Consider the following 22,129-nt stretch of genomic DNA (forward strand, 5'->3'; position numbering starts at 1 on the left):
TGAGAAACAGTTGAGTATATTTAGCCTGCAAAAGAGGAGACTGATACACTAGCCATCTAAAAATATCCATGGAAGATGTGTTTTCTCCTGCTCTGGAGGGTAAGACCTAAACCAGTAGCTTCAGGTTACAAGGAAGGCGATTCCAACTCAAGTCCAGGAAGACCTTTCTGACAGTCAGTAAGAGCTGTTTGACAGTGGAACCTTGGGAGGTTGTGGACTCCTTCATCGGATGTTTTTTTTTAGCAGAGGTTGGATGGCCATCTGTCATGGATGCTTTAGTTGTGATTTCTGCTTTTCAGGGGGTTCCAGCTCTACAGTTCTATGATTCTAGGAGCAGGGCACATCTATAAGGCCCCTAAAGGCCTCATCCACCAACGTCTCTGCCTCTCTTAGTTTTTTTCCAGGTCAGCCTTCAACACAAGGGAACAAACATGTTCACAGCAGCGCATTGCACCCCAGAGGCAGCCACACCTTCTGCCCAACAAGGGAGATAGTTATACAAGTGATGAAGAGTTCAAAACACTGGAAATCCTTCACACCCCTGCTGACATTCTACCTGCAAAATTGTTTTTGTAGTTTTAAGTTACTTTACTAAGAGCTTGGGTTTTCTTTAGGTCAAGGAAAGGAGGGGTAGAGACCTCCACATAAGGTCTGCTTAATACACCTTGACACTTGGTCAGCTGGGGCCAAGATGCTTCATCAGCTGGGGCTCCTTGAAGCTCATGGAATCGGCCTATACAGTATGTTGTTACCCAAAGTATCCTCCCCCTAGGAGCAGGTGGCGCTGTGGTGTAAACAACTGAGCCTCTTGGGCTTGCTGATCAGAAGGTTGACAGTTCGAATGTGAGATGGTGGGGAGCTCTGTCCCAGCTCCTGCCAACCTAGCAATCTGAAATCACACCAGTGCAAGTAGATAAATACGTAGGTACCGCTGCAGCAGGAAGGTAAATGGTGTTTCCATGCGCTCTGGCTTCTGTCACGGTGTTACATTGCGCCAGAAGTGGTTTAGTCATGCTGGCCACATGACCTGGAAAGCTGTCTGTGGACAAACGCCGGCTCCCTTGGCATGAAAACGAGATGAGCGCCACAACCCCATTTGACTTTAGCTTTTACCTCTCCCCCTAGAGAACCTCATACTTGACCCATTCATAATATGTTAGACTAAGGGTGTGTGGATTGAGACTATGTTATGATTCTGTATGTTCCAACTCACTGTTCCAAAATAAGGAGCATGGGACCAGTGGCGGAGCTAGTCGCTTGAGCATGCCATGCACCCAGGAGTGGGGTGACCCTCCCACACAGCAGCGTGATCCACCCTGGGGGAATTTTGTTACCCACCTCTGGGATGACACCCTGGGAAGACCCCCACCGCACCCCCCCTTCCTACGCCCCTGCACATGACCCTTAATTCCAGCTTTCAGTTTTATGTGGGCTTAATGGGTGAGGACAGTTTAGTCCACAAAAACTGTCTTGGCTATCCTTAAGCACACATGCTGAAGACAAACATAAAGGGTGGAATTAGCAGGGGAGGGGAAAGGTATTGTTTAAATAGTAACTTACCTATAAATGTGTTTGCTCTGACTCCAGTAAACATCTGCCAACAGGGAGCACACAGCTATCCTGTGCAGCTTTTAAACAATTGCTGAAACCTTTTCTTCTAACAGGTGTATGTAGTCTATTAAGAAAACATCCTTCCCGAACAACTCAGATTTGCAGAACGGAGAACTTAGAAGTCACATTACAAGCTAAGGCGACTAAACTACAACAGCAAGATGCATGACTGCTAGATGCCTTGCAGGCACAGTGATAACTAACCAATACAAATTTGGTTCTGGGAAATAGCTAGATTAAAAAGACCAGGCATAGGCAAACTCGGCCCTCCAGATGTTTTGGGACTACAATTCCCATCATCCCTGACCACTAGTCATGTTAGCTAGGGATCATGGGAGTTGTAGTCCCAAAACATCTGGAGGGCCGAGTTTGCCTATGCCCGAAAAAGACTGACAGATGATGTCCAGAGGACAAAGTAGGAAAGACAAATTTACTTCTGGCTGGCTTGATTTCATAATGAAAGCTAGTGTCTTGAAACATGAACAAGTCCTTCCTATGTACTGTCTGGTTAATTAGCTGTAATTATCGATGTAACAGTATCTCCACTTGTCTCATGTATTGTATCCTTCTTATGCGTAAGACAGTAAGAAAAGCAATTGTCATCTTAAGCCCAATACCATTATTCATGATAGGAAAAACCACTACCACTTACCTGTTCTGGGAAAGCTTAGAGGAGTGAGGCTACCATATCACACCCCTTCATGGATTCGCATTGTCGTGGCGAAGCAGCTTGAATAACTCCAAGAAGCTCTGAGCTATGCCGTGCAGGGCCACCCAAGACAGACAGGTCATAGCTGAGAGTTTAGACTAACTGTGATCCACATGGAGAAGGAACTGGCAATTCACTCCAGTATTTTGCCAAAAAACTCCATGGACATAAGGAGAAGCTTTGAGAAGAAAGTGAGAGTTTCCAAGGCATGCTCTGGTTCATGGGGTCACAGAGAGTCGAACACAACTAAGACGATTAAACAACAACCATATCACAGCTGCAGGGATGCTTTGGGTTTTTAAAATCTTTCACGTTTTGTATTTGATCAAAAGCTTTGTATCCAAAGGTCAATACTTTGGATAATGTGTTACTCACATGCTCCCTGTTGGGTTATATATGCAAGATAACTGACTGTTTATTTTGTTTATGGTGATTTTTTTTTAAAAAAAGAAAAGAATACATCCTTCCACAAGGGTTAACTGAGGCCTTATGTTAAGCTTTGAATGGTTTTTACTGTGTAGTTTTGTGTTTTTATTGCTGCAAGCCACGTTGATATATTTTTAATTACACAGCAGTGTACATACACATACAAAAGGTGGCCCTGAAAGAGCAATTAAACATACCTAGGCAATTTCTGAAGCTGTTTCCTCCTTCCCTTTCTAGTATTGCATTTCCTCTATCCCAAATTCCTGCTGCCACACCTGCCAGGGTGAAGCCACCCCATTCCCTCAGTGGCCTTTGCCAGCCCTCCAACACCTGAGATACAGCTCAGCCTTCCCAGGTCTCTGGAGAGAGCGACGCTTGCTCCCCAGACCAACCCCAACCACTTAACAGTTTGCCGACCCACAGCTGCTTTCTCCCACAGGGCTGCTTAAGCAGTGACCGGCTACGAGGACTTTTATTCCTGTTGGCCAGCCAGGTAAGTGCCGTAAACAGAGACGCTGTGCGATTCTTCTGCGCCACACGAGTCCAGTGCAGGAACCCTGTGGAGGCCCCAGGGCAGTCAAAATCTCAGGGACTCCCTCACAAATTATCTCCTAATACTTGATTGCAATTTTCTTTTGAGATCAAATCAATAATGCTTTATCTTTTGTCGTGCTGCCCCGAAAAGGCGTGGGGTCTGGGCACCTGCTCTGCCTGTTTGGTAATCCAGCACTGCACCAGTCCACGCTGCCATCATAGGGAGCAAAACTGCAGCGAGGCACTCACCTGTCAGAAGGGTTGGCGCGACACTGATGCCGAAATCCAGCACCGCCTGAGCTCTGTGAATGCGGCTTTCTCCCGATTGAAGTGCAGAGTGTTTGAGGACCAGGACATTTGCAGGGAAACAAAATGCTTGTTTATAAAGCTATGGTACTACCAACCTTACTGTATGCTTGTGAAACATGGACCACTTATAAACGCCATCTCCAACTCCTTAAAAGATTCCATCAACAGTGTCTCCAAAAAACTTTACACATCACTTGGGAAGACAGGCAAACTAATACCAGTATACTGGAAGAAGCAAAGATCACCAGTGTTGAAGCAATGATTCTTCAACATCAACTTTGTTAGACTGGTCATATTGTGCGGATGCCTGATTATTGTCTTCCAAAGCAACTACTCTATTCCGAACTTAAAAATAGAAAGCGTAATGCTGGTGGTCAACAAAAGAGGTTTAAAGACTGTTTCAAGGCAATTTTTAAAAAAAATGTAGTATAAGCACCAACAATTGGGAAGCACTTGCCTGCGAGTTCTCCAATTGAAGAACAGCCTTTACCAAAGGTGTCATGGGCTTTGAAGACGCACAAACTCAGGACACAAGGGAGAAACGTGCTAAGAGGAAGGCACGCTTGACAAATCCACACCATGATCAACTTCCACCCGAAAAGCAATGTCCCCAATGTGGAAGGACGTGCGGATTCAGAATTGGCCTTCACAGTCACTTACAGACTCACTGTTAAGACCGCGTTCATGGAAGACAATGTTACTCAGCTACGAGTGATCGCCAAAGAAGAAAAAGAAGCTTGATTGTTCCTGTGCGACTAACCTGAGGAAATATTTCGTATTCTTCTTTGGCGGCCCAATCGCCTTCTAAATACGGCCCACGGACGGTCCGGGAATCAGCATGTTTTTACATGAGTAGAATGTGTGCTTTTATTTAAAATGCATCTCTGGGTTATTTGTGGGGCCGGCCTGGTGTTTTTACATAAGGAGAATGTGTGCTTTTATTTAAAATGCATCTCTGGGTTGTTTGTGGGGCATAGGAATTCGTTCATATTTCCCCCCAAAAATATAGTCCATTTCCCCATCGCCATTGGTCGGAGGGACGGTGGACCGGCCCATGGCTGAAAAAGGTTGCTGACCCCTGTCCTAAGTGGTCACAGTAGAATTTTGGGAATTTATTAACTTTTAACAGAATTTGGAGTGGGGCCCCTTCCTAGGAATAGGAAGCAGCACAAACACCGAGTTGCTTCCCTGTGGTGTTACTGCACACAGCTGTGGTATGTGAATGTCTCAAATGCATGTGCAAAGCTCTTAATTGCATTGGTGAGGAAAGGCTTTGCTCATCAAATGGTGGTGCTTAGACACGGACATCACAGTTGCACAGGATCGCCCCATAGCCCAGCGACTCCGCGTGAGAGATTATTATACATGAACCTCTGGACTGCCAGTATTTTTCAGGAGGGATACAAGAGCAGACTGAGAAAATTAGGTCTGGACAGCTAAATTAGTTCAAAGCACTCTGTCTACCCTAGTGCAACAGAGCCACTTTTAAAAATAATTTGTGTGCAATGGGGAAATGACATTGAAAAGTGGAGCATGAACAAAGGATTAATGGAATCCCCGTAAACTGACCAAGATGAATGGAACAGAATAATTGCTCAACAAAGACCAGATTTAGTATGAAAATGCTGCCTGCATTAAGATAAATTCAACGGAGCAAATAATTGTTGATGGATGTTAATAGTGGACAACTGATTGGAATAGTTATTGTAAAATATGCAGGGATGTAAGATATGCAAAATGAACCATGGAAAGAGAAGAAGGGAAGTCATTGGATATGTTAAAGTATGTAAAATGATTGCTGGAAATTGTAAAACAGAAAATTTAATAAAAATTATATATATATATATATATATAAGATTTAGTGTAACCACCACATAAGCTAAATGCGCCCTTTGTGTTTTTGTCAATAGTCATATGCAATAACAACATAACAGAAGTTTTCATTTGATTTCAATCTTTCAGAATTTCACCATGGATGAACTGGCTAATGCAAACACACATTTTGCCCTTGATCTCTTCCAGAAGTTCAACGAATCCAACCCAACAGGCAACATCTTCTTTTCACCCTTTAGCATATCTATAGCCCTAGCTATGGTTTTCCTGGGGACCAAAGGCAACACAGCAGCACAACTCTCAAAGGTCAGCAAAGCTTTTATTTCTATTTTTTTGTGTGACAGCAGTTATACGGATTTCTGGCTATTTTGTTAAGAAGGTTTGATTAGAAATCATTTAAAACCCTTTACATTTACAATATCCCACATAGAAGGAGAAGGTTTTATTTGGACTCAGATGCGTATCAGAAGATATCAAAAATATTAATAATAAATAATAATACATTTTTTATCTATACCCCGCCCTTCCCGGTTCAGAAAACTGGGCTTAGGGTGGCTAACAACAAATTTAAAACACTTAATTGTAATACAACATAGAAGCAGCGTAAAATACAGTATAAAAACATGAATAACAATAAAATTAAAGTTCAAAAATCAATTTGGGGAAAATTCATCCAATAAGCATTAGATAGTCACCAGGGCTAGCTGGCTGAATTAGTCCTACTTGGGCCAGCGAGGAGGCCAGGGGAGAATTAACTGTGGGGTCTCAGAGCGGGTAATCTTCATAAAAGTAGAGGGGGGGGGATAAAAGATCAGGCTGAATTCAAATTAAAGGCCAGGCAGAATAGCTCTGACTTACAGGCCTGACGGAAGGAGGTTAAATCCTGTAGGGCCTTAGTCTCATGGGACAGAGCATTCCACCAGGTCGGAGCCATCACTGAAAAGATCCTGGCTCTGGTGCAGGATAGTCTGACTTCCTTAGGACCCGGGAGCTCTAAACTATGGTTATTCATGGACCTTAAGGTCCTCTGCGGGACATGCCAGGAGAGGCGGTCCTGTAGGTACGAGGGCCCTAAGCCACAAAAGGCTTTAAAGGTCAAAACCAGCACCTTGAACCTGACCCCACCGGGAGCCAGTGCAACTGGTAAAGCACTGGGTGAGTATGCTCCCATGGCAGTGAGGAGCCTCGCTGCAGCATTCTGCACCCACTGGAGTTTGTGGGACAGTTTCAAGGGCAGCCCCGTGTAGAGCGAATTATGGTAGTGAAGCCTGGAGGTGACTGTTGCATGGATCACTGTGGCCAGGTCGGGGCGGGAAAGGTAAGGGACCAACTGCTTAATGCGGCAAAGATGGAAAAATGCTGCCTTAGCTGTTGCTGTAACCTGCGCCTCCATGGAAAGGGAGGCGTCAAGGATTACACCCAAACTCTTAACGGAAGGCACTGGCACTAATTGGGCCCCCACAAGAGAAGGGAGTTGGTCCCTCATCCCCATGCCATCCCGACCCAGGCAGAGGAGCTCTGTCTTTGAAGGATTTAGTTTTAATTGGCTCCCACGAAACCATCCAGCCACAGCCTCCAAGCATCTGGTCAGTGTGTCCAGGGCTGAGTCGGTGTGGCCATCCATCAGCAGATAGAGCTGAGTGTCATCAGCATATGGGTGATAACCCAGCCCAAAGCTCTGGACAATCTGAGCAAGGGGGCGCATAAAGATGTTATGAAGCATCGGGGAGAGGATTGTGCCCTGTGGCACTCCATACACCAAGGAATGGCACGACGACATCTCCCTCCCTAGTGAAACCCTCTGTCCCCGACCAGAGATAAAAGGGCACAGCCATTGTCGGGCTGTGCCCTGTATCCCCACATCGGTGAGGCAGTGGTCCAGAAGATCATGATCAACCATATCAAAGGCTGCTGACAGATCTAAGAGAATCAGCAGTCCCGACCCACCTTGATCCAGTTGTCTATGGAGATCATATGTTAGGGCGACCAGAGCCATCTCAGTCCTGAAACCAGGACAGAAACCGGACTGAAATGGATCTAAAGCCATTGTTTTTTCCAGAAACCTGCCAAGCTCTTCAGCAACCGCTCTCTCAATTACCTTACCCAGATATGGAAGATTCAAAACTGGGTGGTAATTGGATAGATCTAAAGGATCTAGTGAAGTTTTCTTTAAGAGCGTTGGCTTGCAGGCCATCGTTCCGCCCTCTCCCCAGGTAGCCAATCAGCTGATGGCTGGGGGGGGGCGGAGCGAGGGCCAGGTAGGGCAGGCTCCAGCCGACCATCATTACCAAAATCTTATAAATAGGTCCAATAAATAACAATTCTGTTGTAGGATAAGCGAGGAAAACGACAGTAACTAAAATTAATATTAATGAATTAATTAAACCCCACTGCAGCCATGGCCTCCCCCAGTTCCTCTCACTACCAAGGAAATGTAACAAGCGAATTGAAAGAGAACCCACCCACTTGACGCTGACACAAAACCCCACATGTACACTATAAAAAAAGAATATGTTTCGCCACCACCCTTTCTCTCCCTCCACATCTTCCCCAACCTTATGCTGTGCTCCACACTAATGTCTCATGACAAATGTAACTGATCTGCAAAAAAAGACTTTACTTTTGTAAACCAAGAAAAACTTTAATAAAAATTATTTCAAATAAATAAATAAATAAATAAATAAATAAATAAATAAATAAACAAATAAATAAATAAATAATTCTGGCTTAACCAAACACTTACGTAAAAACAAAACAACGCATTCAAATAGATAAAACAGCAACAGTTTTCATTTATTTCAGAATATTTGCCCCATTTATTTGTAACTATAGTTAACACCTCCCCTCTATCCACTACCTGTCAGGGAAACAATATGTGATTTTTAATTTTTTCTCTTCCTAGCCCCCAAAAGCCGCTTTGAATAAGACCATGCCTTATAACACTTAAAAGCTTTTGGAGAGTTCCCAGTTTTTCCTCCTGTATCTCTATTAGTAAAAGTTCTATACAGCCCCCTCCCCTTTTAAAAGAACTCTAAATGCAGTAATCCTTTCTCTGACAATGGTTCTGCCACATGACAACTGTACTGTACTCTGTGTGTGTGTCATTAGGAGACCAGAAAGTTTGTTGTGCAGTCTGCTTCTTAATCGGCATCAGTTTAAATGGCTGTCGTGCTGAAGACTTACAACTTCTTCCATGCAGACATTTCACTTTGATGATGTTGAAGACCTTCATTCAAGATTCCAGGCACTCAGTACTGAGATTAATAGGAGTAGTGCACCCTATATATTGAAGCTGGCTAATAGGCTGTACGGAGAAAAGACATACACCTTTTTGCAGGTAAATTGCTTGCTGGACTGTAAAGGAACTTTGAGAACTTGCTTGGCCACCAGAATTGCTTTCTATTACCCTAGATTAGCTTTGCCCAATCTGGTACCCTCCAGAATGTATCAGACAGGTACAGGGGTGTACCTGGTACAGGGATGATGGGATTTGTAGTCCAAAATATCTGGGTGTCAGCAGGGTGGAGAAAGGGGTTCTAGACTCTGTTATTTAATGAACTCATCAATACAATTATTCTTTGTTGTTGAATCTTCAATAAATTCAAATAAAGTGACGTTGTGTGTTGCAGTCCAGTGAGCTGATAGGTCCACTCTAAAACATCTGTTGTTTGAATGCTTTTTTTTTAAATGCACACACAAATGTTGCTGTTCCAGTAAGGATAGGGCAGTGGACGCTGGTCCATTGAGATGAATGAGGCAGTCCGTGCTCCACCAACCTGTCTGCCCTCATCCAGCCCCCACCTGCCTGCCTTCTAACAAGGGAGTGGAACTTCCAATCAGCCTCCTCCTCCTCAGACTCAGTGTTGTGCCTTGTAGGGAAGGGAGAAAAAGTAGTCTTATTTGGCTCTGCCGCCACTGGGATATAGATACCAATTTTATTGTGGTTGGCATTTTTGGATGCATCTAAAAATTCATCATGTTTATAATCCTTATTATTGACATTATCTTGATTTCATGTAATAGACTTCCCCTAATGAACATTCTGTCCAAGGTTTCAGTTCAGCCATAACTAAATATAATGCAGACCAGTCTTGGAAGGTGCGCATTCACAATCCGTTCACTATTACTGAAGGAACGTCCTTGTGTGTAGGCCTTTTTCTACAGGGCTGTATTGTCCCAGAATATACTTATTTTTTGTGGTGGTAGGGAGGTTATTGCTGGTTTCTCAGTGTTCTTTATCTGTTCCTTAGATTATAAGAGAACCAACATTTAGACAGTCCCATTAACTTCAGTGGGTCTTCTCAGAGTAAGATTAACTACAGTTCCTTTCATAATCTCCATAAAATAATTACTCTTTCCATTCCAGAATGGGAGGATTAATTGCATCTTCCAATCTAATTGGGTGACTAAAAGGTTTTATTGCCCACTGACAGCTATCCTCTATGGTTTCTCCAGGATTTTTTGGCTGGCACTCAGAAGTTCTACAGAGCTGAGTTAGCCACAGTGGATTTCCAATATAATTCAGACAATGCACGAAAACAAATCAACCAGTGGGTTAAGGACCAAACTGAAGGTGAGTGGCTTTTGAAATATTCTTATCTCAGCTTTCCAAATCTTTTACTAAGAAGAACAGCCAACACCACTTTTCTCTCTCTTGCAATTTGCAGTATATTCCATTGCTTGTCAACCTCATTTGCCATGATTTCAGCATCCGTGGCAAAAAACAAAAAAACAAAACAAAAAGTAAATTAAAACCCATACACACACACACACACACACACACACACACACACACACACACACACACACCCCGTTACATGATTTAAGAGACTGTGTGGCAGAAGCCTTCACTGTCGGGAACAGCAGCTTAACCAAGGTTGCAATTCTGTGCACATTTACCTGGAATAATCTATTGTGAACACCATGGGATTAAATTTTGAGATGAACGGGACTGGTCTGGAAATAAAATGCCACTGAAGTAGCAGGCTGGCTGCTGCTGGAAACCGAAATCTCAACTAAATATAATCCAGTAAGACCATTCTTCACACTTTATTTAACCTTACCCAGGCAAAGTAGAAAACCTTTAGGACTGCTTTGTACTGAGAGAAATCTGGCAAGGAGTCATCTCCATAGCATGTTTGGGGAACATTTGGCCTTCCAGATTTTGCATGCCCACAACTCCCAGCTGCCCAAGAAGCATGACTAGGGATAATGGGATCTGTAGATCAGCAGCTTTTGGAGAGCCAAAGGTTTCCCACACTGCACCTGCTTTCTTGTGTGAATGGGGACACATGTGATACTTGACTTCCAAATGGAAGTCCTCCATTTTGATGGCATCCAGTTTGAGTTCGGTGTTCCTGATTCAACAGAAACCTGAGCCAAAACCCAAAAACCCAGGTGATTGTCAACAGCCAGGGAGCAAAACCAGCCCTGTTAGGTAGAACAAGTGCCACCACTCCTCTTTCGTTTCCTGTTTCGTTTAGTCGTTCATTTATTGCTTTATTAAGATGAAAAATTATTTCAAAGTGCAAAACTACTTGAGATCGGGGGAGGTTTCTTGAGGACATACAATTCTCCTGTGCACAGCATCAATTTGCTATTTCAAATGAATAATTTTATTTTAAAGAGGTCATCCATGAAAAAGAAAGGGTAGATTTGGGGGCTGAACAAAATAAGGGTGACTCCAGCACAACCCTACTCCTCTAATAATAATATCATGTGTGTATTGGCTCTTAATAGCTAGATAATTTGTTATGTAACTTTTCCTTCAAGGTAAAATCTGTGACTTGTTACCTGAGCATTCAATTGATAAATGCACGAAATTGGTTCTGGTGAATGCCATCTACTTCAGAGCCGACTGGGCAGAGAAGTTTCAAGACAAATTCACTATGGAGATGCCTTTTAGACTGAATATGGTAATTGAACGTTTAGTCTATAAAGATTTTTTCTTGTACCTCCAACTTGTACAATGTACAAGGTATATATAGGGCTAAATATGTAATGGTTGAATTATCAGGGGTGGAAGGCTTCGTACCACTGAATCATATGAGCTCAATTGAGCTGTTGGGTTGTATCGAAGTTAGTCAGGCTAAGGATAGATCTATTAACATTAATGGACATTACTAAATTAATACTCTTAGGTGGAATCTAGACACATAAAAAATAACGTTGTGAAAATGCCTTTTAAAAAAGGTTCTGAAAAAGATATTTAATTTGTCATAGCTCACCATCGCCATCTTTTGTCACATTTGTATAATGCACTTTACAACACATTTAAAATGTTTTATTTGCAGCTGTATAGCTAGCTGAGTCTTAGAAGAGCTTAGTTGGATACACCTCACAATCAAACATATAAAAGGTTGCTTGTTCATGACTAGATGTAGCAGATTGCGAATGGCACACTTCTGGATCCAACCCGGTGTATTTATATGATTGCAAACATTTTCCCCCATCAAATTTTAACCAAGAGCAAGCATTTTATTGAACTTCCTGGATCAGTTTTCCATTGGTCAACTTGAAAGCAAAGCACTGGAAATGACTAACAGGCTTTGTTTTAGCATTTCCCTGTCATTATTTTATTGGCCTTGCCAAAGAACAATCAGCTGTGCTGTAAATTGATTATGCTGTTAATGGCTGCAATCCTGTGCACACCTAGCCCTGGGAGTAAGTTCCAATGAATTCAGTTTGACTTTCTTCCAAGTAGGATTCCTCTGCCATGGTATAAAGCACAGCTTCACTCTTAATATGTTTTGTTTTGTTTTTTTACAAGATCCTCCTTCTCTGTATGAACTCTTGCAAAGAAATAAAATAAAATAAAATAAAATAAATGATGGAAGTCTTTGCTTACATTCTCTTTTTCTATGATCATTGTGTATTTTTTATATATTAAAAAAAACTACCCAGAAGGAAAAGAAGATGGTGAATATGATGTTTCTGAAAAAGAAGCTTCCTTTGGGGCACATTCCTGAGTGTAGGTGTCGGGTACTAGAACTTCCTTACGAGGGAAAAGAATTTAGCATGATGATCCTGCTGCCTGATGATATTGAGGATAGCTCCACTGGCCTGGAACAGGTAATTCTGACTTTCTGGTTTCCCCCCTTTCTTCCTCTAAAATAACCTTTCCAAATGGTACATTGCCAAAACGCTGTAGTTGCAGTGCAAGCGGCACAGCAACAATATGTTCAATTCATTCTCTCTCTCTCTCTCTTTAAATTGCAGCTGGAGAAGCACCTCACCTTAGGAAAGCTCCTAGAGTGGACACACCCGGCAAAGATGGAAAACACTGTAGTTTATGTGCATCTGCCTAAATTTAAACTGGAGGAGAACTATAATCTAAAAAATGACTTGGCAGCGTTGGGACTGCTGGATATCTTCAACAGCAGAAAGGCAGATTTGTCTGGAATGTCAGAAGCCCGGAATCTCTATGTGTCCCATATTGTTCACAAGTCATTTATAGAAGTGAATGAAGAGGGAGCAGAAGCGGCGGCAGCAACTGCTGTTGTTATTACAACGACATGTACCTCTACACATATTATGGAAGAGGATTTCAACGCTGACCACCCCTTCCTGTTTTTTATCTGCTACAACCCAGCAAGAAGTGTACTTTTCTTTGGCAGGTTTGCTTCTCCATGAAAAGTAGAATAAGCTGTTGAACCGGATAAATTGATGGACAACATACTGCTCGTTATTTCCTTGTTTTAATTTTTTTCCAGATACTTAGAATTATGGAATTGTGGAGTTGGAAGGGACATTCCAACTGCTTGCAATGCAGGAATTCTGCCCATGGCCTTCCTTGGTTCTTACGGGCTTTTAGAAGGAATGTGGTCCATTCTGGATATGGATTAATTTGGGGAAATTATTCAATATTTATTTATCACAGCATGCTGCTGATTCAGCTCCAGTAATTTGTTTGTTATACTCAAACCTGATAAGGTCCCCCCCCCCCAGTTAGCTTCTTCTTATAGAGACTAATTTGTTTGACATCTGCTTCAAGAAGTGTTCAATGAGGGCCTACAGTAAAAGATAAAAAATGCTTAGGAATATGCTTCTATTAGAGAGAGAGCCTTCTGAGGGTAAGCTTTAATCCCAGTCTGCATTTGATATTCTATGTCCAGTCTGGAGATCTTTTTCCTAGTCTGTATTTGTACTGTATTTGAAATGGTTTTTTAAAATAAATAAATATGGAATTGTTTTAATTCTTTGTACTCTGGAATCAGTTTGAGATATTTCATGGAAAGCTATTCATAAACATAATCATCATCACCATCATCATCATCTTCTTCTCGGGGATGCGAGTGGAGCTGTGATCGGAAGGTCGGCGGTTCGAATCCCCGCGAAGGGGTGAACTCCCGTTGCTCAGTCCCAGCTCCTGCCAACTACAGTGTGCTCTAGTTGTATTTTGCATCGTCCCTCTACACAGTGCTACAGTTCAAAAGCACGTCAAAGTGCAAGTAGATAAATAGGTACCGCTCCAACAGGAAGGTAAACAGCGTTTCCGTGCGCTGCTCTGGTTCGCCAGAAGCAGCTTAGTCATGCTGGCCACTTGACTCGGAAGCTGTACGTCAGCTCCCTCGGCCAATAAAGCGAGATGAGCGCCGCAACCCCAGAGTTGGCCATGACTGGACCTAATGGTTAGGGGTCCCATTACCTTTTTAAATGGGTAATTGGTCCCCATCTATCTTCTGCACACATGCAAACACAGACAGCATCCTGAGCACAGCCTGCTACCAGGGCATACCATGAGACAGACAGACAGACAGACAGAAAGATGATGGATAGATAGATGATAGACACACACACAGAGAGAGAGAGAGAGAGAGAGAGAGATCCCAAGGACCACGGAAGCCAGTGCTGCTTGTCCAAGGCAGAGAATTCCACAAATTTATTATTGCTATATTTTTACTATCCATTTGCTTCATTTTCATGATACCCCAAACCAGCTGCCTGAGGCGGCTGCCTCATTCTACCAAGTGACAGAGTATCACCAAGACGTATCACCAATCCTGTGGTGTGAAAGAAGCTTGTTTTCGCACACCCCACTTCTTGCAGGTTAAGGGATTCGGCTACCTTTCTCAGGGGCCACCAAAGTGTTTCAGCTCAGCTGAAAGTCTGAAAAGAAGCAGCAGCCCACAATTAACCTGCACTGGGGCTCCACCTACTGCCTGTTGCTCGCAATAAAATTCAAACATGCTCACTATTGCAAGCACTGAAGTCTTACTGACAGCTTGCTCCACGGCTGTGTGAGAGAGTTTTCGGAGCATTGTAGCGTTTAGTTGCACAGGTTAAAACACACACACATATTTTAGTTACTAGCCTCATTCATCATACTTAATTGTGGTTGATGCAGCATTAAACTCTTATTTCTTGCATTTTTAGCTCCCTTTCCCTACAACGAATCCCAAGCAGGTCACATGGTTATCTTGTCACAACAGTCCTGTGAAGTAGGATGCATTGAGAAACAGTGATAAAGTTTGGGTTATCCAGCGTGATTTATATCTAACTGGGGATTTCAACTCTGTTTTCCTGAGTCCTAGCCCAACCCTCAATTGCAGGTAAAACTTGTGACTCTCTACTTGTTGTTGTTGCTATTTAGTCATTTAGTCGTGTCCGACTCTTTGTGACCCCATGGACCAGAGCACGCCAGGCACTCCTGTCTTCCACTGCCTCCCGCAGTTTGGTCAAACTCATGCTGGTAGCTTCGAGAACACTATCCAACCATCTCATCCTCTGTCGTCCCCTTCTCCTTCTGCCCTCCATCTTTCCCAACATCAGGGTCTTTTCCAGGGAGTCTTCTCTTCTCATGAGGTGGCCAAAATATTGGAGCCTCAGCTTCAGGATCTGTCCTTCCAGTAAGCACTCAGGGCTGATTTCCTTCAGAATGGAGAGGTTTGATCTTCTTGCAGTCCATGGGACTCTCAAGAGTCTCCTCCAGCACCATAATTCAAAAGCATCAATTCTTCGGCGATCAGCCTTCTTTATGGTCCAGCTCTCACTTCCATACATCACTACTGGGAAAACCATAGCTTTAACTATACGGACCTTTGTTGGCAAGGTGATGGACTTTCTACTAGTTGGATTCAATTCCCCTGGCAATTGGGCCCTAGTCACTGTGCTAGCTTTTTGTTCATCCGAGTTCCAATTTCCATGGCTCATACAGCTTCTGTCAAAGAAGCACTATCACGTTTCTGCAAACATATCTGCCTTGTTACACATTTGAGTCTGGCACCTTGCAAATCCGGCTTAGCTTAATGCGTTGTGCCAAGAAATTCTGTGGAACGCGTGATTGGGACATGCGACAGGTCACCTAGATGACATTCGGAGATTGCCTAGGTTCAATACATGTTTTGTTTTATTGCAAGGGGGGGGACGTAAGGGGAAAAGCTTCAGGGGCTGAAGAAAAGTTTAACACAAAACGATGCATTTTGGAGTAATCCTTTAGTGACAGTTCTCACCCAATGCATGAGCTGCTCTAGTAGATCACTTGCAATGGTCAGAATCTGTGGCAGGGCCATGTACGCATTACTGACTTAAAACACAGGCGATTGCTTTTCTCAGTTTGGATTGAAGCTGCTTTGGGAGGGAGGAATGCATCAAAATACAGTTCTACATAGGAAAAGACCGGGTAAGTATGAATTATGACCACTGCCGTGTGTACTCTGCTTCCTAGGTAAGGTAGGTTAAAGGTAAATGACCCCTGGATGGTTAGGTCCAGTCAAAGGCGACTATGGGTTGCGGCAGTCAGGCCAAGGGAGCCGGTGTTTGTTCACAGACAGCTTTCTGGGTTATGTGACCAGCATGACTAAACTGCTTCTTGTGCAACGGGAGACCGTGACGGAAACCAGAGCACACGGAAACGCCGTTTACCTTCCCGCCACATTGGTACCTATTAATCTACTTCAACTGATGTGCTTCCGAACTGCTTGGTTGGCAGGAGCTGGGACAGAGCAGCGGGAGCTCAACCCATTGCAGGGATTCGAACTGGCAACCTTCTGAAAAGCAAGCCACCTGTGTCCCTAAATCAGCGCTGGGAGTGTACTGGATGCAGGGTAAATGCAGGACTGTGTACATAGCCCAAGATGACACCTGGTGATTGCCTGGGATAATATCAAACAACATTTCCACAATACTTGTTGGAGGAGAGAGGCAAAGCTGGGGTAAAAGCCCAAGGAATGGCATGAACACTCCTTCTGTGTCCATTTTAAGACCTTCGTGGCATAGGTTGTTAAGTCCCTGTTAGGCTTGCTAAATTGTCAGAAAAATGCAGCCGTTTTTGTGCCATTAAGAGCAGATCGATGTGCGGAAAGCCACAGGTGAAACTTTTCACATGCATAGCTAAAAGATGAACATGTGCAACTGACCGAAGACAAACGACTTGGCTGGAAAAACGATCATGGCTGGTTGAAGAGTTGTGAAACTGCAGAGGCTGGCTGAACTGATGCAGAATTTTCAAGAGCTGGGATCATGTGATTCAAAATAGAAGGCCAAAATTAGGGTTTAAAGAAGCAGAGGGGTTACGTGCTGCTGTGAAAGCAACATTGGTTGGGATCTGGGTTAGTATATAGTTAGCAAGCTATATGAGTTGGTATCTGGGTTAGTAATCCATATTTAAACCAAATGATTTTTCTATGTTTGAATCACATTTAAAGAGTATTTAAAGCTTTTATATGCTTATACAAACATGGGTGGTTTTATTGTGTTCTAGCTTGGTTAGTAAATTAAAAGTGAAGGACACTATTGTCCTTCAGCACAATAGCTCATAGGATCACAGATTAAGCAAAGCAGTCTTTTGGTTTGAAAGGAAATTAACAAACCTTGACTGAGCCTTTTGCTGATTCTACAATTTCTTAGTTATCCAAACTTATCTGCCTGTTTCCCCTTAAACATACTGGAGGCATCCGATTGCATCTGTCCCCATGCAGAACAGACTTTTCCTCATGGAATGGGGCTTCCTGTTCCTCTTCTCCCAGCTGCAACCACCCCCCATGCATCCTCCAAATCTCTTCCTGAAAGTTGGGCGACCCTCTGGAGCTGGGGCTGGGGTGTGTGTGTGTGTGTGTGTGTGTGTGTGTGTGTGTGAGAGAGAGAGAGAGAGAGAGAGAGAGAGAGAGATATTGCTCTCCTATTGTACAACGCTGGATATCACACAATGGAAAGACAAGAGTCTAGTACAATGCCTGTGTATGCTTAAGGTGACCTTTCAAATCCGGAATGGAAGTTGGTTAATATTCCTTTTACTACCATGGTCCCCTCCAGATGTTTCAGGCTTTCCCCAGGCTGAAGATGGCTGAGCTAACATAACCACCACCTTTTGGGAGTAAAACAGCAGAACCCTGAACATTAACAGTTCACTTACTGCGAGTTCCTAGCGGCAAAGATGAAACCAGCTGCCATTGCTCCGTCACTTTTTGACAGTGCATACCATTTTTTAAAAAAAATTTTTTGATGAGGCAAGTTATGAGGAGGACATTTGGCCTTTTGACGCAAAGTTTGCTGAAATCGGATATGATACGGGCACGCTCTGTAACCTCCCATTTTTATTCGTGCTGGAAGAAAACAACATGACCGGCCAAAGTTCAAGTGTGTCCTCAGAGGAATTAAAAAGGGCTAAAAATGAGGCGGCGAGAGGTCAAGTTACTAGCAGCAGAATGCTACATACCTGGGTTAAGCCGTGGCGCATGCTCAGTGAGAGGGCGTTGTTTTCCAGATGCTTAATAGTGCAAGCAGGCAAAATTGAGTATCCATGAAATTTAGATGGCTTGGCTCCTTATACACCACACTGACTTCTGGGTGCTTACCAGAAAGTTGACGTCTCCTTCCTGAATCTAAGTTTGGCTTAAAGGGAAACAACTGAAGTTTATATGATGTCACACGTTACATTTCTGTTTTGTAAGTGGTTGTAGGCCTGGGACCACAGTGTGGACAGAAGGAGCTCTAGTAATGTTAAGAAATTATAAAATATCAGCTTAAACCCTCAGAAAGGAAAAAGGTTCGCTGCGGATGTCATTTGTCTGCAGTGCAGAATTTTGGCGCAGATATATTTCGGTTCCTCGGTGGCAGCTTCGGGGCTGCAGAACTGATTAAGCACACAATGAAGGCTATGCAAACAATTTGTACATTATCTCCCCCTTTTGTGTAATTTTAACTTTCTTCAACATAATCTGGAGGCAATTTTTAACACAAACCATCACCATGGAAGCACATAGTGATGAGCAGACTACCATGATTTCTGTAGTAAGTATGCTGGATTGGGTGATGCATTTAGCATACAGAGCCCAGTTTAAGAAGTGACAAAAAACAGGCATGCCAGTCCACACAAATCTGTGATCTCTTCCACTTCTTGCAATTGAATGACGTGGCTTCAAGATTCGACCCACAGAGAACACCTTTCGGTTTGCCAATAGATCTGGTTAGAGGAACCAGCCCAACAACAAATGTGGGAAGAAATGATGCAGTTGACCGCAGAAGATGCTACAGGATTCCAGTCTGTCAGCTCTTGGTAGGGGTCCATCCACTGTGGCTTATATCTCAAGTCATCTTCCCTTCCTCAGATGCCAATCTCTCCAGCACACGGTTATCCCATCTCCTGTTCCTGCTTGAAGTAAGAGTACAACGAACTAGCTTGCTAAAGCAGCCTTTGCCAGACCTCCAGATGTTCAGGACTACAACTGGGCTCCTTTGAGAGGACGGGCAGTGTATAAATTTAACAACAGCCATCAGCACAGCAAGCCTCTTGAGGGTTCCCTGTTTCGCAAAGGCTACCCTAAATCATTTTCAAAAAAACAGAAAATAGTAGGTGTTTTCCAAAACTAAAAAGGCATTTTCGGGAGATCTCTGAAATCCAGCTACAGTGGTACCTCAGGTTACATACGCTTCAGGTTACATACATTTCAGGTTACATACTCCGCTAACCCAGAAATAGTGCTTCAGGTTAAGAACAGAAATCGTGCTCTGGCGGCACGGCAGCAGCAGGAGGCCCCATTAGCTAAAGTGGTGCTTCAGGTTAAGAACAGTTTCAGGTTAAGTACGGACCTCCGGAAAGAAGTACTTAACCCGAGGTACCACTGTACTGTGCATTCACCCCCCCAAAGCCCCTTTATTAAAATATTTATACCCCATTTTATGCCGCTAAGGGAAACATGGAGGCAGCTAATAAGTGTTTCAAGCCATCTACCAATAAAAGGACGTAGGAATTATTTAAAGAAGAAAAATAGTAACGTTAAACAAATCTGTATTAAATCAGCTAAAATGAAACACACACAGGAACCCAGAGGGGGCACTCTGAGTGGACAAAGTAAGGAAAAATATCCTGCCTTTTCACTGAAAATAGATGTTTTAACTTACTCTTGGACTGTGCCCTTTGTTTTTTGAGTAAGATTTTAGTGGCCATTGGCTACGATGAAAATCTGACTGACTGACTGACATACTGCTTTGTTGGGACTCCTTGTTCATTATTCTGAACATGCATTATAAATGGAAGGAAGTAAATGCAGACCAGTAATTCTTACAGAGACAGAATGAGCAGCCCCCATTCCAGGACATGATTATTCTGCTGCATCAAAAATATACTCTCCAATGCAAAGACACAGCAAGAGTTTTCCCTAACCTTTCCCTCCTCCCCCCCCCCAAGCAGGTGCTGACTGAAAAGAAGCCAAGACAGAGCAGTAAATCATGCAGAGAGAGAATGGGCAGCCTCCTCCACCTTCCACATGAATGCTTTGGGCTTCACTATCGAGTTTGGGAATTACTGATGTATAGCACAGAACAGGGCCACAGCAATCCAACGCAACAGGTGTACGAGACTGAAATCTGCCAAGCATCCATAAGGCTATGGAAAATGAATTCTCCCCAACCTCATGTGGAGTTTCGGCTGGCAACAGAATGGCACTCGCTCAGAGGCAAGAGGCGTAAGTGGGAAGCAGAATAGCTAAAATAGTGAACCACACCACCATAAACTGATTTTGACTTTCAACAAAACAGACACCAAGAAAGTTTTAAATCAACCTTTATTTACAAAATTTCACAGTATCAAAAATAATCTGACAAGTGGGTTAAATTCCCGTCATATTACTTTTTCTATATCAAGGTGGAAATGCAGAATTTTTATTCTTTTAACCTAGTCCTTTTTCAGTTTCGAGCAAGCCCACAGCATGAAGCAGGCCCTTTTAAAGTGATTTAAGTGATTTAATTGGGAGCATTCAGTATAGAACAAGTGCCTAACCTAGGCTAGACTGTGTCCCAAATGTTTTCTTTTAAAAAATAATGACCATTGCCTGACCTAGATATGTTTTCTTTTGTCCAATGATTTCAGTTGATCTTAAAACATGTACAACAGTAGACCAGATTGTGGACATCCATTTTCTACACAAAGTCCATAACTTCTGATATATTTTACCTCACAAAACCATAATTCTGTGCCTGGATAACATGGCGGAGTTAAAACAGAAATTATTGCAAAATTAAGCTTAAGTGTGCATGTGTGTGTGTGGCAGGAGAAAGCTGGCCACCACATTGCACGTAGGGTCATCACATTCTTTGTTGTGTAAAAAAATCGACCCCTTTCAGTTCTTTAGGCAGGTAATCCTGCTCCACAGGTTCCTTATACATTGGGTTATATTTATAACCTTTGCCATAGCCTATGTCTTTCATGAGTCTGGTTGGTGCGTTCCTCAAGTGCAAAGGAACAGGTGGAAGAGGTCCCTGGTGGTTTCTCAGACATGCCTTGACGTTGTTGTAAGCGCCATACACTTCTATAGACTTTGGTGCTCTGGCAAAATAGACCACGCATTGCGCCAGTAAGACCTGTACAACGAAAGAGAAAATAGAAAAACAGACTGAAATAATACGAAGCGCTTTCAGAACGCTTGCTACTGAGGCCGCCAGGTATCTTTTCTAATAAAGAGAAGAACATAATATATAAGAAGACTCCTGTTGAATTGGCCTCTGCTAGTCTGACACCCTGTTTCCCAGAGTGAAGTTCAGCAAGGCCCATGTTTTCCCACATCCAGTTTTATAGTGTCACTCACAGTGTGCAGCTGACAATGGGTCATGTGAACACAGTGATACTGAAATGATAATGAATTGAAAACTCATTTTATTTTTATTCACTCATTTCTAAACCACACACTCATACAAATGTACACTAGTGATCAAAATTGTGGAAACCTTTTGGAAAAAGTGTATTTCTGAGGTTTGATGGTTCATAATACCTGACTGAATCTCTAAACAGTCATGCTCACTGGCTACATTCAAATGAAGGAAACCTACTGCATCTCAACCTAAGCAAGTTGTGCTTCCTTTTTCTGGTTATCTGGCTATAACTTTTGATAGATAACTTGACAGATAATTGAACAAACTTTGTTGCATTACATTCTTCATTAAATTATCTTTCCATTGATACATAATTTTATGGTATTACTCCAAAAAAGTGGTGTTATGAGTCATCAAACCTCAGAAATACACTTTCCCCAAAAGGTTTCCACAATTCTGGCCATTAGTGTATGTGCCTGTACAAAAATCTCAAATTAAACCCAGAACAACAAAAACAAAGATCAAAATGCACTGAAGAAACTGGAGTACAAAATGGGTCATGTGACAAGAGAAACTAAAAAACGGCGAAGCGTTTTTGTAAGGCTTTCTGAGATAAACAGATTTAAAACTCGTTACAGATGGTGCCAAATTGATTTCATTAGCTAGAGAGTTGCCTAAGCC

The 22,129-nt window shown here is 42.9% G+C and overlaps 2 protein-coding genes across 3 annotated transcripts in view; one reads left to right on the top strand and one right to left on the bottom strand.

Annotated features, from left to right (window-relative positions):
• Nucleotides 1-22,129, bottom strand: part of WRNIP1 (WRN helicase interacting protein 1) — a 170,503-nt gene that overhangs the window by 104,218 nt on the left and 44,156 nt on the right. The window contains exon 7 of one of the 2 annotated variants that reach the window (XM_081206415.1): nucleotides 20,407-21,220. The exons of the other annotated variant lie outside the window; for it this stretch is intronic. Within the exon in view, the coding sequence (XP_081062541.1) occupies nucleotides 20,945-21,220 (276 nt within the window). The 3' untranslated portion in view covers nucleotides 20,407-20,944. Of the gene's footprint in view, nucleotides 1-20,406; nucleotides 21,221-22,129 lie in introns of those variants that run through there. 2 annotated transcript variants of the gene reach the window in all.
• On the top strand, nucleotides 5,463-13,488 carry LOC308593815 (leukocyte elastase inhibitor-like). Its single transcript, XM_081206550.1, has 6 exons — nucleotides 5,463-5,728; nucleotides 8,622-8,759; nucleotides 9,878-9,995; nucleotides 11,195-11,337; nucleotides 12,326-12,493; nucleotides 12,641-13,488. The coding sequence occupies exons 1-6, from the start codon at nucleotides 5,561-5,563 to the stop codon at nucleotides 13,052-13,054; spliced, it is 1,149 nt and encodes a 382-aa protein (XP_081062676.1). The 5' UTR covers nucleotides 5,463-5,560; the 3' UTR covers nucleotides 13,055-13,488.

The sequence above is a fragment of the Podarcis bocagei genome, assembly GCF_964188305.1.
Source record: "Podarcis bocagei genome assembly, chromosome: 8".
Classification (NCBI taxonomy): domain Eukaryota; kingdom Metazoa; phylum Chordata; class Lepidosauria; order Squamata; family Lacertidae; genus Podarcis; species Podarcis bocagei.